The sequence below is a fragment of the Clupea harengus genome, chromosome 2 (genome assembly GCF_900700415.2).
Source record: "Clupea harengus chromosome 2, Ch_v2.0.2, whole genome shotgun sequence".
NCBI lineage: Eukaryota > Metazoa > Chordata > Actinopteri > Clupeiformes > Clupeidae > Clupea > Clupea harengus.
In genome coordinates, this window is record NC_045153.1 from 25,427,483 (window position 1) to 25,441,880 (window position 14,398).

At 41.7% G+C, this 14,398-nt stretch overlaps 2 protein-coding genes across 2 annotated transcripts in view; both read left to right on the forward strand.

Annotated features, from left to right (window-relative positions):
- The first annotated feature begins 367 nt into the window (after positions 1 to 367).
- On the forward strand, positions 368 to 4,152 carry tbr1b (T-box brain transcription factor 1b). Its single transcript, XM_012836351.2, has 6 exons — positions 368 to 1,059; positions 1,387 to 1,541; positions 1,707 to 1,828; positions 2,175 to 2,333; positions 2,456 to 2,517; positions 3,263 to 4,152. The coding sequence occupies exons 1-6, from the start codon at positions 368 to 370 to the stop codon at positions 4,107 to 4,109; spliced, it is 2,037 nt and encodes a 678-aa protein (XP_012691805.1). The 3' UTR covers positions 4,110 to 4,152.
- Positions 4,153 to 7,200: 3,048 nt separating this feature from the next.
- Positions 7,201 to 14,398, forward strand: part of slc4a10b (solute carrier family 4 member 10b) — a 39,008-nt gene continuing 31,810 nt past the window's right edge. The window contains exons 1-3 of the mRNA XM_031558291.2: positions 7,201 to 7,451; positions 7,583 to 7,640; positions 10,375 to 10,404. Of these exons, the coding sequence (XP_031414151.1) occupies positions 7,593 to 7,640; positions 10,375 to 10,404 (78 nt within the window). The 5' untranslated portion in view covers positions 7,201 to 7,451; positions 7,583 to 7,592. The remainder of the gene's footprint in view (positions 7,452 to 7,582; positions 7,641 to 10,374; positions 10,405 to 14,398) is intronic.

A 14,398-nucleotide genomic window follows, 5' to 3' on the forward strand; every position in this document is an offset into this window, starting at 1 on the left:
TAGAATGGAAATAGTATTTGCTCTGACTGCCTTAACATAAACAAGAGAAACCTGTACAAACATCTAAATGACCACCCCAAAAAGCTACAGTGTGCGAATGTGGCCCCTCTGATTATTCTAATTATGATCTGACTAATTAAATTACTGTGACGCGTCAACCAATAGAACAAGTCGCTTCATTAGCGATGCAGGCTGAGGAATGAATACCAAAACCCGTCCTGATTGCAGAATAGTGTCAATTGGCTAATTTACTGTCTTGCACAGAGTAGCTCGAACTACGGGAAGGCGTTTTCTCTGGAGTTAAGTGGAGAGGCGTTAAGCTTGTGCTTTCACGATTCTTACATTAATTGCTGTTTGTCATTGAGCTATGCAGCTTGATCATTGCATCTCTCCAGCTATAGTGCTCTCCAAGAGATTTATGAGTGTGGGCAGTGGCTATTCCAACTCCGAGGGATCAGAGCTCGCTTTACAGGACCATCCTATTATATCTGCAAGTGACAACCTGGAGAGAAGTTCACCTCTGAAAAAAAACCCGAGGGGGATGACGAATCAGTCAGAGGCAGACAATTTCCCGGACTCTAAGGACGCATCAGGGGACGTCCAGAGAGGCAAAGTCTCTCCTGATCTTCACGGAGTCTCTGATATCAGTCACAATTTCGATGGATCTGCTGGGGAAAGGTACCTCCTTACACAATCAAGCCAAACCCAACCCGTCTCAACAACTCCTGGTGCCATGTTCCCATACCCGAGTCAGCATGGTCCAGCGCATCCAGCGTTCTCCATCGGAGGTCCCAGTCGTTATATGGCCCATCACCCGGTCATAACTAATGGAGCGTACAACAGCCTTTTGAGCAACACTTCTCCGCAAGCTTACCAGACCGCTGGTTACCCATACACACAGCAGTATGGCCACGCGTACCAAGGAGCGGCTTTTTACCAGTTCTCGTCGGCGCAAGCTGGACTGGTCCCTGGCAAAGCCCAGGTTTACCTTTGCAACAGGGCCTTATGGCTAAAGTTTCATAGGCATCAGACGGAGATGATCATTACCAAGCAAGGGCGGTAAGTATTTTTAACCTCGAATCTTGTATTTTTATTCAGAAATAGGTTTAACATGGAACAACTATAACATGCTCTAGTTCAGCGTAGTCAATATTAAGTAGCCTAATACATGTACATTTTGAAAACAAATTATGCGCAAAATACAATGTGATTCATTTATCATATAATGTACCTTTAGTACCCGCACACTCCTGGTCATATGACGATTATAATTATTCCTGTATATATTATTAATTTGAATACATTAAACAGAGTTTTGACATTGTAATTGGTAGGATCTGTAACTTTGCTAGTTTATTAACATTAATTTGTTTCTTTCATTCACAGGCGAATGTTCCCCTTTTTAAGTTTCAACATCTCTGGTTTGGATCCAACAGCTCATTATAACATTTTTGTGGATGTAATTCTGGCTGATCCAAACCACTGGCGATTCCAAGGCGGAAAATGGGTTCCATGTGGCAAAGCGGACACTAATGTAACGGGTGCGTCTCCAAGTTATCCAAATTTGCGAGTGAAAACACAGGACCGTAAGATATTGCAATAATCGCTGTCGAAATAAAACCCAATTTAAGTTAAACTTGGACAACAAATATTTAATGAGTGCTGGCATTTTTTATATCCTGGCGTTTATGTTTTACATTTTCCAGGAAATAGAGTATACATGCACCCAGACTCACCAAACACCGGCGCACATTGGATGCGCCAAGAGATCTCGTTTGGAAAACTAAAATTAACAAACAACAAGGGCGCATCCAACAACACAGGACAGGTAAGCGTAAATAAATTTATAATATCTTTAAGCTTTAAATAAACCAGACAACCTTACAAAGTTGTGGTCCGTCCTTGCGTAAATAAAGTGCAAGTTATTGGTTGGCTAAGGTTAAGGTGTTTCTGAAGGTTCTATTTTTATTTAATTTTAAAATGAATATTACACCGGTTCGTTGATTGATATGCATGCTGCTTCGTATTTGTGTTTTGATTTATTAGTTCATGCTTATTTAAATTGTGTAACGCAGGCTTCCATAAGTCAAGTCAATTAAGCTAGTATCAACTCGCCAATGAAACTCAACAAGTGTGCGAACACAAAAGAATAGGCTGTGCGTTTTTCCCCGCAGATGGTGGTTCTGCAGTCCCTTCATAAATACCAGCCCAGGTTACACGTGGTTCAGGTGAACGAGGACGGCACAGAAGATACCAACCAAGCAGGACGCGTCCAAACCTTTACATTTCCAGAGACCCAGTTCATAGCGGTCACAGCCTACCAAAATACTGATGTAAGATATTCCGTTTGATTAACACGTATGTTTGGGTACGGGGTCCCAGAATTTTGACTGCGCCTACAGTGTCTGGAATGTGATGGCGCAGAAATTCAAATCAAGATGCCTTCATTTTACAGATAACACAACTGAAAATCGATCACAATCCATTTGCAAAGGGCTTCCGGGATAACTACGACACGTAAGGTTTTAATTAATTTCATAATCTTGATAAAAGACGTTGGATAATGTTTTTTTTATACATTTCTGTGGGACAAGCCCCGAGGGGACATAACTCCTCACATAATTATCACATGTAGATTTCTGGTGATATGTAACTAACAAATGGTTTGTTATGTTTTATGACATAATTAACAGTATCCGCTGAATTAATCGATCGAAAGAAAGTGATTTGATTTTTCATTTACATTTACATCTACATTTGGTGGAGTCAGCATATCCAGTCCTTCATAAAGACATATATCCTCGTGTAATGAGAGATTTAGTAGATATCCGTATTAAAGTGCATCAAATGTACCCATAATTTGATATGTACAGCTACAATTCAGCAATACCAACTGTTCTGCATTTTAGGCTAATGCGCGCCGCATAGGATTGTCTTATAATCTTTGCTGTTTAGCATAGAAACTAACATAAACATGTCACAGTCTTATCGACCTGTTTAAAAAAAATAACCCCCTAACGAAGAGGATGAGTAAGAGGGGTTCTGACATGATTGATTTGTTTGATTACGAACATTATTTCATACAAAGCACTTCATTTAACTAAAATAAAAATAAAAACGTAAGGACAGAAAATGAATCTGTCTTTTTAAAAGTGGCATAGCTTTAGCCATATTATGGTTGCTGTCATATTTGTCGAAGTTGCTGCAACAAGTGTTTGACATGGCTTTGAGTGTTGTCTTGCCCTCTCCTCTCTTTCTTCAGGGTTTACACAGGTTGTGACATTGACCGGTTAACGCCCTCGCCGGGTGACTCTCCGCGCTCTCACCTTGGGCCTGGGGCGAGATACGCCATGGCTGCAGGCTCTTTCCTTCAGGACCAGTTTGTCAGCTCTTATGCCAAGTCCCGCTTTCCTCCTGGCGTCGGGACCGGGCCTGGCACAGAGCGAAGCGTCTCACTTACTAACAGCTTGCTCTCCCCTCCGCAAACCGAGGAGACCACAGTGGCCTCCCCGCAGCGCTGGTTTGTCACCCCCGCCAACAACCGACTGGACTTCGCCGCGTCGGCCTACGACGCTGCTGCGGCTGCTGACTTCGCTGGTAACGCAGCAACCCTCCTGTCCTATGCAGCTGCCGGAGTGAAGGCACTTCCACTGCCCGCCGCAGGCTGCTCTAATCGAGCTCTTGGTTATTACGCTGACCCGCCAGGGTGGGGCACACGCACACCACCCCAATACTGCAGTAAATCAGGTACTGTGCTGTCATGCTGGCCACCTAACTCTGTGGGCACGAGAACGACCACCTCCAATTACCTGGTCGGCTTGGAGGAAGGGGACGTTCTAGCCCCGGAAAGATCACCTCTCTGCGGGGCATCAGATGAAGCCAAACCAAAGGACTTGTCCGAGTCCAGCTGGATTGAGACTCCGTCTTCAATTAAATCTATTGATTCAAGCGATTCTGGGATTTTTGAGCCGGCCAAACGGAGGAGGATTTCACCATCTGCCACACCGGTTTCGGAGACGTCGTCTCCATTAAAAGCAGAAATGCTAAGGGAATGCGAGAAAAATGCATCCAAGGACATTGGTTACTACAGTTTTTATGCACAAAGTTAGAGATTAGATTTTAATTATATATTAAAACACAGACATTCATATCATGCGTAGGTCTAATTTATGGATGTGTTTGTTAAAAAAATATTTATTCAGTCTACTGAGTTAAAAAAAACATAATATGTAGGCTAATTGGCAATAGCCAATACATATTACATAATTCCAAACCGACCGACACAAAACTAACTGGACTGTGTACATTAGGCTATACTATATTTGTAGTCTCCACATCGCTAGGTGATTTTTAATTTGGCAATTTATTTTGACTTCTTATCTGTTATTGTAAGTATGAAAATAATGTAAAATAATATAGGCTAGCTTTCGGTGACACTCCATCTGTTGATGTACAGCATGTAAACGACTGTAGAGATTCAAGAGTTACATTTTTGTAATATGCAATATTGCAGTAGATGGAGCATCATCCTCCAAAACAAATGAAAGAGACTGGAACACAAACGTATCGCTATTCTTACGAATTGTGTACATTGGGGTACGTCTCAAACTTTGAAGCCCAGTCAACAACTGTTACCTTGTCCAGTTAGACCCGTTACCTGTAGAACACCATTACGCGCTTACCTAAAGCATGGCAGCGCCTTTTGCTATTGGAATGGTACTGATTTAGAAGCGCCATTACCACATTGTTGTTGTGTAGCTTGATATTGCTGGTGCGTATTAGAATCGGGAGGTCTATATTTCTCTTAAGCCTAGTGTGTAGACTCTTTGTTATGTTCAACTGTACATGTTCATACAATTTTTATACAACAGGTAAATTACATCATACATACACCAGTAGAATTTTACTTTTATACATTTTCCAGTGGCAGCTATGTGTAGCCTATGTTTGAGTTTTTGTCTCAAAGAGCGCGTTTTATTTCATGATTAGACCTATAAGAATTCAGACATATTTATGTATATTTTCTGTGTCGGTTTCACGAAATATTGATGGATCAGGTGTTATCTGTGGAAAAGCTTATGTATCTGTGACGTGTTTTAATGCAATAAATATAAACCTACATCAGAGTTATTAATATATTATTACTAGTTGAAATATCACTAGGATTCCAATGTCGAATTAGTTTTACAAGGGCATGTAAAGAAAATCCACACAAGTGTATCTCTAATGGAAGTCCAGTGTGGGGTAGGGGCATTGTCACATCACTATACATATGATGTATGCCATAATCATGTCATGACTCTTAGCCTACTCACTATTTCTCTCTCTCTCTCTCTCTCTCTCTCTCTCTCTCTCTCCTTCTTGTACTCATACTTATACACACACACACACACACACACACACACACACACACACACACTTATCAAAGGGTAATTATTAAATGAGCGGGTAATTATCAAGATTTTGCATCAGTAGCATGTTGCATGTTTCGTGACACAATTCAGACCACTAAAAAACTACGACTTTGTATTTGGTATAGAGATAAATAGGCCCACACACACACACACACACACACACTAATATATATAGGCTCCATACAAAATCTACTTATAACTAACTATATCTATCTAATGGAACTGTATTTTAAATATGACAATGAAAATCATATTCTGGGGTGAATGCATACATAGAATTGTTGTTGTCCTATAGTATAGCTACTACCGTTTGTTTTGCTGTTATTTAACGATTGAACTGTTCCCTGCGATTTAAAAAACAAATATTGTAAGGTATAAAATACCCTTCTTTGTGCTGCACGGTGCATACAGCTATCTTGCGGCAGTTTACTGTAACGTGTACTTACAGTAATACTGTTCATACAGACAAGACGACGGACCGTCGAAATGACTGATTCTGGCGAAGCAATACCTTGAAAATCGTATGCGTAATAATAACATCAGATCAGTAAATAGATACTGCACTTCATATTTTATGATGTTTATTAGATATTGCCACGATTTTAGATTGCTTCGCAACGTTTTAACACTAGAGGGCAACAATGCCATTTAGCTGAACTACTTCAGAGAGATAATGCGAGGGACTGTTGAACATATCCATGTACTGTTATGTTCAGCTCAGTCAGCTCAGTTTGACTTATAGTCTGAAAACAAATAAATGAGAAGAGTTCTGCTCGCGTAATCTTTGATCGAAAAAGCGGTAAGCTATGGGAAGTTTTTGATCCATTTAAACAACCCTCACACACACAGGCCCTTCCACTTAAACGAATTCCTGGATGTTGTAGAGGATACAATGAAATCAGTAATAGGTCTGTCAGCGCAAGGCTATCCAACAATCATTTTGGCGTAAGGGAAATAAGACTACTATTTAGCCACACTGGACAAAACAGCCAGAAAAGATCTGGGATTCAACCTCGTTTTCTAATACAGTTTAACAACGCGGGGTTACATGGACAGGCCCTATGCTAGGTTATTTATATGTTTACTTAGACAAATCTGCAGATGCAACTGAAAAGACTTTCATGACTGTTGGAATAGAGATGTGGCAAGTATGCTGAGGGACTGAATTAATGGTGTCCTTATACACCCTTAGCTGTTGCCAATGTTTTTGCACAGGAAGATGAAGCTGTATTTCAGTACAAGTAAATGGGATTACTTTACTGTTAATGGCATTAGCTTTGGTAGAGTTAGTAGTTGTATCTCTTGTAATGCTCTCCAAACTGTGAAAAACTCTGTCTACTTATGACCTAGGATATGAAGCAAGTACATTACATTTAAGGGGATATAAGCAGATTTAAGGTTGCAAAGGTCCACATTAATGGGCTAATACTGTGATTTAAACCATGTGACTAATTTAACTTGCTGACCCTGGACATTAAATCAGTGGATTTCAAAGCCTCTAGCAGACCTTTTCCCCTACAACATCTGCTCTGTAATGCTACTGTACAGAAGAGGGGAAAACCAGGCTTGCACATCTTTCCCTAACTAGTTGACCTACGTTAAAACTTTTCTTTCATATACAGACTGCTATCGCTCAATAACAAAGAGAAGGCCAGACATGAGTGGAGAGAGCGCGAAAGTGTGTGTAAAAGTACACTTAGCCTATTGTGCTCACAAACATTCCAACTGTTTTAAATTGGATGCATGTTTAAAGCATTTCATCATATCACTTCTCGCTCTCGCCATCGTTATCACCAGCATCATCGCAAAGTCTACACATAGATGAGCGCTCATGTTTTGCATAGCTGACATTTTAAACCTCCGTCTTTCGTATGGCTCACCTTCAGAACCCGTCTAATTTCTAAAATCAATATGAGGAGGAGTTACACGTTCACTCAGCGACTAGGTGCTGCGTCACGGCGGCATAATCTGAATGCTTATTACATGCGCGTTGGAACACGGGGGTGAAAACCTACCCATGAAAAGTAATAATACCGGGTAAGGCTTCGGGACTTTGTGCCCATACAACATGTGATCATACAGTGTCGGTGTGTGTAGAGTCGTGCAGCTCAACCGACCGACTTGAACGAGCAGCTGAACGCGTACTAACCGGACGTATTGTTCTACAGGTAAAAGAAGATGGACATCAGAGACCAAGGTGCTCAAATGGAGCCACTTCTTCCCACGGTAAGATACCTTTGGACCATGTTATAGCATCGTCTCAGAAGGCATGTTCCAGTTCTGTACAGTATCTCATGACTACACAAACACTGCTCCTGTACCACGCACCAAGAATCCGCGGCACGTTTTGGGGTTGTACAAATATATCTGTGATTGGTAGATGTGTAACGTTTTTACAAATCTTTGGACTTATGCGGCGTTCTGAGTGATAGCTACGAGTACTGTGGTCGCGCAAGAGATGCTAGAATGTGTGAGCTACTCGTGTGGATGATTTTCTTTGCGCAGGATAGCCCGTTAGACATATCGGATTAATTTATAAAATAATAAAACATGGTAGCCCAATCATGTAGCAAAAGCGATATTTGTTGTGTTAGGAAAATAATAGAAACATAATAGGATTTGTCCAGGTCAATGTTTCACTGTATAGTCAGGTGCTGATATTCAGCTAAAAGCGGTGTAGCACAATACACTCATCACAAGTGGTTTTCATATAAGATATTCCTTTTACATTACAATTACAATAGTGACAAGTTACTTTGGAGATAACGCAATCCCTGATTCCAGAGTACTTTGAAACAGATATGGCCCTGGTTCGACTCTGGTCCACTAGACCGGCAATATATCAGGGCTGTATTGTTTTCCAGTTTCATCTGTTATCAGGGAATTGTCCCATGATCTCCATTAATATCAATGATTATAGTACCTACATCATGCATTAGCACAACCTGTATGAGTGACCTCATCTGGGTACCACAGATTATCCATAAACCTTGGTCAATAGATTACGCTGTAACGTAAGGCAGGGGTACCTACAGTAATGAGCAAAGCAATCTCAATGATGGGTTGCCAGCTGCCAGGATTCAAGGATTCTGAGTGTACAAGGTTCAGTCTCAAGTCTTGTTGTTTTGTTTCCCCAAAGTAAAAGCTTGCAGACCACTGAAGGTATGCCAGATCGTTATTAGTCTGTTTAAATCCTTAAACACATGAACCTGGTTAGTGTGGCTTAATGTGAAATAATGTAAGTACTATTAGAAGTGACACAGCCTAGGACTGTTGTCTTACTCAAAGATGCCCTATCTACCAAAAGAAACACAATTGTGTAACGTTCAGATTAAACACATTTAGGCCACACAGGCAAGCAAATAGGGACTTTCTTGGCCGCTTCTTGTGCTGGACCAGGGATGCCAGGTAAAAGTAATGTTACAGATTAGAGAATCTGTGAAAATACTTACATTACAACCAAGTAATACGTGTGGAACTGCAAGTGTAGGCAAACAGGGGAACAATGAGAAGTTGTTGCACTCAACTGCATATCCTCTGCATATTCAGACTTTGGACATGAACCTCTCATTCTGATTTGGTATGAGCGTTTTTAATCTAGCCTCTGCCATAGCCCATATGAAACACATTGCCCCTGTAAGCTCATGAAGAGCTTTAGATTTGATAGTAAGCAATCGCCAGTCTTTGGATAATGAACTTAAACTTACACTGGCAGGGCCGTGAGTTGGCAGAGGTGAAAGCCAGGCAGCTGCTAAGAACTCCGATGCTCATTTTCAAACTTTGGATGTGTGCACCGGGGCGAACGCTGTTCAGTTTAGCACGCCAGGCGTAGCATTTGGAGAAAAGGGCAATGAAATGCGTGTTATTCATATATTCATTTAAAAAAGCAAGTGCCGTTAGGAAAAAAGGGAGTTTTTTCTCTATGTTTAAGCATCACCCAGCACCAACCTCTAATCACTTCCTAAGAGATTTGTTTTCATTATCCGTTCGCTGTTGACAGAAAAGCAGCTTTTGTACAACCCCTAAAAATATCATCCTGTGCATTGATGCTGGGACGGATGGGTAAGATTGCTCTGTTCTTCTACTCTAAAGCAGCCTCATATGTTATAACCCCCTCTTTCCTGACACACTCTCTCTCCCTCTCGCTCTCTCTTTCTCTGGTGCTCTGGACTGTGATGTAATATAACTGCTTTGTCCATTTCTCCACTCTTCTTTCTCTCTGCCCCCCCCCCCCCCCCCATGACTCTTGTGTGTGAGTGTGCTTGTTATGCAGGGATGATAAGAGATAATGGTCTCATTCTGATGCAGTAATGTCTTCCTCAATCCTTACAGATGAGCAGATATATTCAGCGTTGTATGAAATATTAACATGGTGGTATTTGACTGGAGTGTTCAGGCTCAAACATGCTTCCACAATACCCTGCACGTTCGAGTGTGGATACCCCTCTATGCTGTAAATGAGTGATGTTCCCCATCTGTTGTCTAACACAGTTTCATTTGTTTATTAATAGTGGCTTTAACCTTTTTGTTGATTTGTAGTAGAAGTCAGGAGCACATACATAACGTTGTCTTTATTGAGATGGCCTTTTTCAATATTACTGTAAATCTGTTCATCACAGCTTAACCCTCGAGAGCACACCTGTCTTGCTCTATAGCCATGTTGAACATGATTAATACACTATGGCGCAGAACATCATTCTGTTAATGTACCTCTCAGTGGCTTTAAAACCTCTGCCTGCCAAAGCCTCTATGATTTTCAGCAGTGGGGAGTAGGCAGCAGCCCTGCTCACAGCACACATGTAGTTATGGTTGACGGTGAAAAAGCAAAGGGCAGATTGTAAACACACGCATTGTAAATATTTCAGTTGGGACCAACACAATTTGACATTCAGTGGAATTCACTTTTGCAATAAAAGGCATAAAGTGATGCCTGTTCCTCAACTTGCTGATTGTTTTGCAGGTGATTACACCTGCTGCAAGAAGGAGTGTGGTAAGTTGGTCAAAGTCTCCATTCACAATTGGTGCATGCACATTTATCTTTGTCACAACTCCTTCATATGGTGGCTTTATTGACTTTATTGACCAGAGTAAACAAAAATGCCCCCCCCCCCCAGCATTTTGCTGCAAATGTTTGTCATGGTGGTTCAAGGACTACCATAATCTTACTGACATGGTCTTAATTCTTGAGGAAACCCATATCATGTTTATATTAGGTTTTTTAGTTGTGGATGTAGTTAATACAGAATTGATCAGCAGAGTCCAACTTGTCCAGTCACTCTAGAACCTGTTCAAATCTGTCAATTTCAGAGTCACCATAAACATTCAACATTGCATGAAAATAGAACGTGAAATGGTAAAACATGAGATGGCAGAACTCGGAGATCTTCGAGGTTCATAAAATGAGGATCATTCTGGGGGCTGAATCTGAACCATGCCAGGGGATGAGCTGGAGCCCGTCATTCACCTCAGCACTTTGAGGAAATAGCTTATCTGATCTGAAACATCCTCTGGGGCCTGTGGAGTTCGAGGGGAAGTCAAAAGGGGATTTATCAACGCTCAATTAGATATCGCTTCTGAGACTGAGGATTGCACAGGCAGCTCTGAATTTATCATCGCCGATTGGCCTCAGGCCAAGTCAACAAACTGTTTCTTGCGGATGGTTTTGGTGTTGCTTGCGGCACACTGGGCAGAAACCCAGGCAATGGTCTATGTTGAATCATGGGACACAACGTCAGGGTTTGGTGGTTCATCAGAGGCTGTTGCCAGTGGTAAGGAAATAGGACAGCTGGCTGAATGCTTTCATACAGCTTTATCACTGCTGTCCATGTGGTGGTGTTTTTTTGGGAGAGATCAGGGGTCATTTATTTTTAATTCTGTGCCCAGGAGATGACACTATCCACAGTTAAGCTCAGAGAGCAAATGAAGATTTACAGGCAAATAGAACCCCAGCTGCAGTTTAGTGTAAAACTTCACAATTCACTGTTGCCATATTGTCTGTCTAGGACTTTCCCAAGAATGAGCTTTAAACAGCGATTCAGTGATTCTGTTGTGTACCACATGAAGAGATGCTGCTGTGCAAAGAAACCCATTCATCGAATGTCCTACCTGGGTATAATGTTTCCTATTCAAGTCAAAGTCCAAGAGGTTCCATACATTACGATGTTAAATAACTACATGATGTAAAATAGTATTTTATGTTGTCTCCTTTCCACAAAGAACGAGTCTGTTCAGAGACTTCTCTCCTCTCCACACAGTCCACAGGTCAAAATATAAACAACTAAAGTAATCAGGTCCTGAGATCCAAGCACTTCTGCCGCATTATTTTTCCTGCTGCCACGTGACCTTTGTTTTTACACTGGGGCTGTGTTTACACTGGGGCACAGGATTGGCCCACACACAAATATAACACATCTGTGGGTCCACTAATATTGTGCGTAGTGGATTATATCCATTATGCAACAAGGACAGTACCACTTTCATTAGTGGATGTTAGAGACATTTGAGTGAGTTCATCAGACACTTCATGATTAAAGAACTCTACTTTAGGCTGTCTCTGTGAAATGAGATGACACTATAAAACTCTGTAAATCTGTCCTTCGGAAACTACTCTAGACTACAACTACAAAAGACTGCACGGCCTAAAACAACTAACAGAATTTACCCCACCGTACATGAGTGGATGAAATATTATTCTCTTTGAAACACTGTGTTTAGATTTCCTTGTTTTATGACTAATGGATTTATCTGTAGATTTTTACCTCAAGGTCACCTCTCTCTACCTCATGTTTAGTGTAACCAATAACCAGTGTCAACACAGTCTTTTAGTAATTCGTGTCTAATTAGTGTTCACTGGTAAATCTACTTAGGGTCGTGTTGTCACAGTTTCCTTCAGTAAGTGATTTTAGGAATCAGTGACTGTAAACTGCTCTAAATAGTGTATCCTTATTCCCTCTGAGCATTTTGCAGATCTTATAGTCATCATAAATTTGTGCTTGCACAGCAGCAATTTCAGCAAGCATTGTTTCCTCACTGGGGTAGAATTGTATTCAATCATAGACAGAAGGGCTTCGATTAGCACTTAAGTTAGGGCTGGGCGATATATCGACTTTTTAAGGTATATCGATATATTTTAGGATGAGACGATAACGCTTACATAAATTTAGTTTGACGATGCATTACATAACCAGTTTCTTTCGTAAAGCCTTGCCAGTGTTTGCATCTCTCCTCTCACACTCTCCACCACAGCAGCCAGCGATGGCAGTTCTATTTCACTGTACATCGACATGTTTCCATGAATATAAAAAGTTGTAAACAGTATTCAGGATTTATAGTTATACACCTTAACACTACTTTAGACCCTTGTCAATAAAGTGAGTTGACAGTAAGTATAATAACTTTGTGGTAAAATATGGCTCAACAGGTCTAATTAGCTAATTGTTAGCTAGAGCACTTGCAGTGGTGTTTATTGTAGGCAATAGGGTTAAGTGCTAGCATAATCTCTGCAGACAAACAGTCTGGCAACTGGCAAGGATCCATAACATCCAATCATATTGCCATGGAATCCATACCTATAGTCACTTTTATATCGCCCAGCCCTAACACCTGAATAATTTGCTCTCCTGAACGCTTGACCAGAGACAAGGTGAAGACATTACACCTGCAGGGCTGTCAGGTCAAGATATCAGGTATCAGAATCCATCCCATTATCAGTATACCCTGGGGAGATGCTCTTCTGGGGAGAGGAGCTGCTAGAGGGCTTTAATGTGAAAGCTACATGGAGCAATGAAAGGAGGGGCGAGCAACACTAGCTTAGCTGCATCATCTCTCTCTCTCTCTCTCTCTCTTAGATTAGAGGCTGGACATGTGTGACGTCACTGCTCTAATCTTACACCGGATTGGTTAGATAGAGGGATGCATGCTTGTCGAAAATAGTGGATATGTGGGGAGCAACATAGGCAGTGTGTGTGCTTGGACAAGAGGCTTTTTTCCTTTCGTCCTGGGCATGGTGTGTGGATAGCCATCCTCTGCAGTGTGTGGCTAACTCAGTACAGCTTCCCTTGTCTGTGGGGCTCAGTGTCCTTGACTGCTCTGGATGCGATACGAGGCAACCCTGAGAAGAGGTCATGCATTCGGGGAGCCAGGATCTGTACAGCCAGTTTAACTCTCAGGTAGGGGTCATGCTTGTAGTTGTAGTAGCACTGGTCTCAGCCGAAAGTTTTAAAGCTCTTTGGGTTGACTGCCACAGTAACATGGGGAGATGCCTTTGGTTTTGTCAGCAAGTCTTATGTATGTGGTGTTATCGTGAAATAAAACAGCAAGGGCACTGAACAGTGGTTAAATTGCCCTGTAGTGCAGCATCATTGACTCAAGAGTTCTGCATGTGTTGCAGTTTGCACGGGCAAGGACACAGGTAATGAATGCCTCCCGAAGGTACTGGTAATGAATTCAACATTGCAGATAAGAACTGTTCTATACAGCATAGTAGTCAGTATTATCTCCTAAACAAGCTGATAGATGGAGAGAACAGCAGCATCAGTCCGACACCAGGTTATCAGAGATCTTGCCCTGCTGACTGCAGGGAGGATGGAGCCTCTGAAGCAGCAGCAGTATTTTTATGTTCTTGTGAAATAGCTTATGGTGGGAGGTAAGTAGAACTGATGACACAGCAGCTTTCACTAATGATCTACCAGCTTTCTCACTCAAGATGGGGCATCTCATACTCAGATCAATACACATGATGGAAATAAATGGCTGTGTTCAGGGATAGCCTGTGTTTGGCTGGGGCAAGGCACCCCAAAACAGCTGGGGCTGAGCAGGTGTCCGCTGCGGAGAGTGAAGAGGTGATGACCACTGCCATCCACACAGTCAAACTGACACTGCAATGATGGCTGCCCTATCCAATTAAATCACTCCAGTAGCCCGGCAGTAATCTCCCACCCTCCCAACATCACCCCTCTCTGCTCTAAGTCGATTTTGACTCAGCT

Excerpts from the sequence above, each read along its gene's own strand:
- tbr1b (XM_012836351.2), top strand. The coding sequence starts at position 368 with ATGCAGCTTGATCATTGCATCTCTCCAGCTATAGTGCTCTCCAAGAGA. Across the intron at positions 1,060-1,386 it reads ATCATTACCAAGCAAGGGCG|GCGAATGTTCCCCTTTTTAA; the intron begins GTAAGTATTTTT and ends TTTCATTCACAG. Across the intron at positions 1,829-2,174 it reads CATCCAACAACACAGGACAG|ATGGTGGTTCTGCAGTCCCT; the intron begins GTAAGCGTAAAT and ends TTTTCCCCGCAG.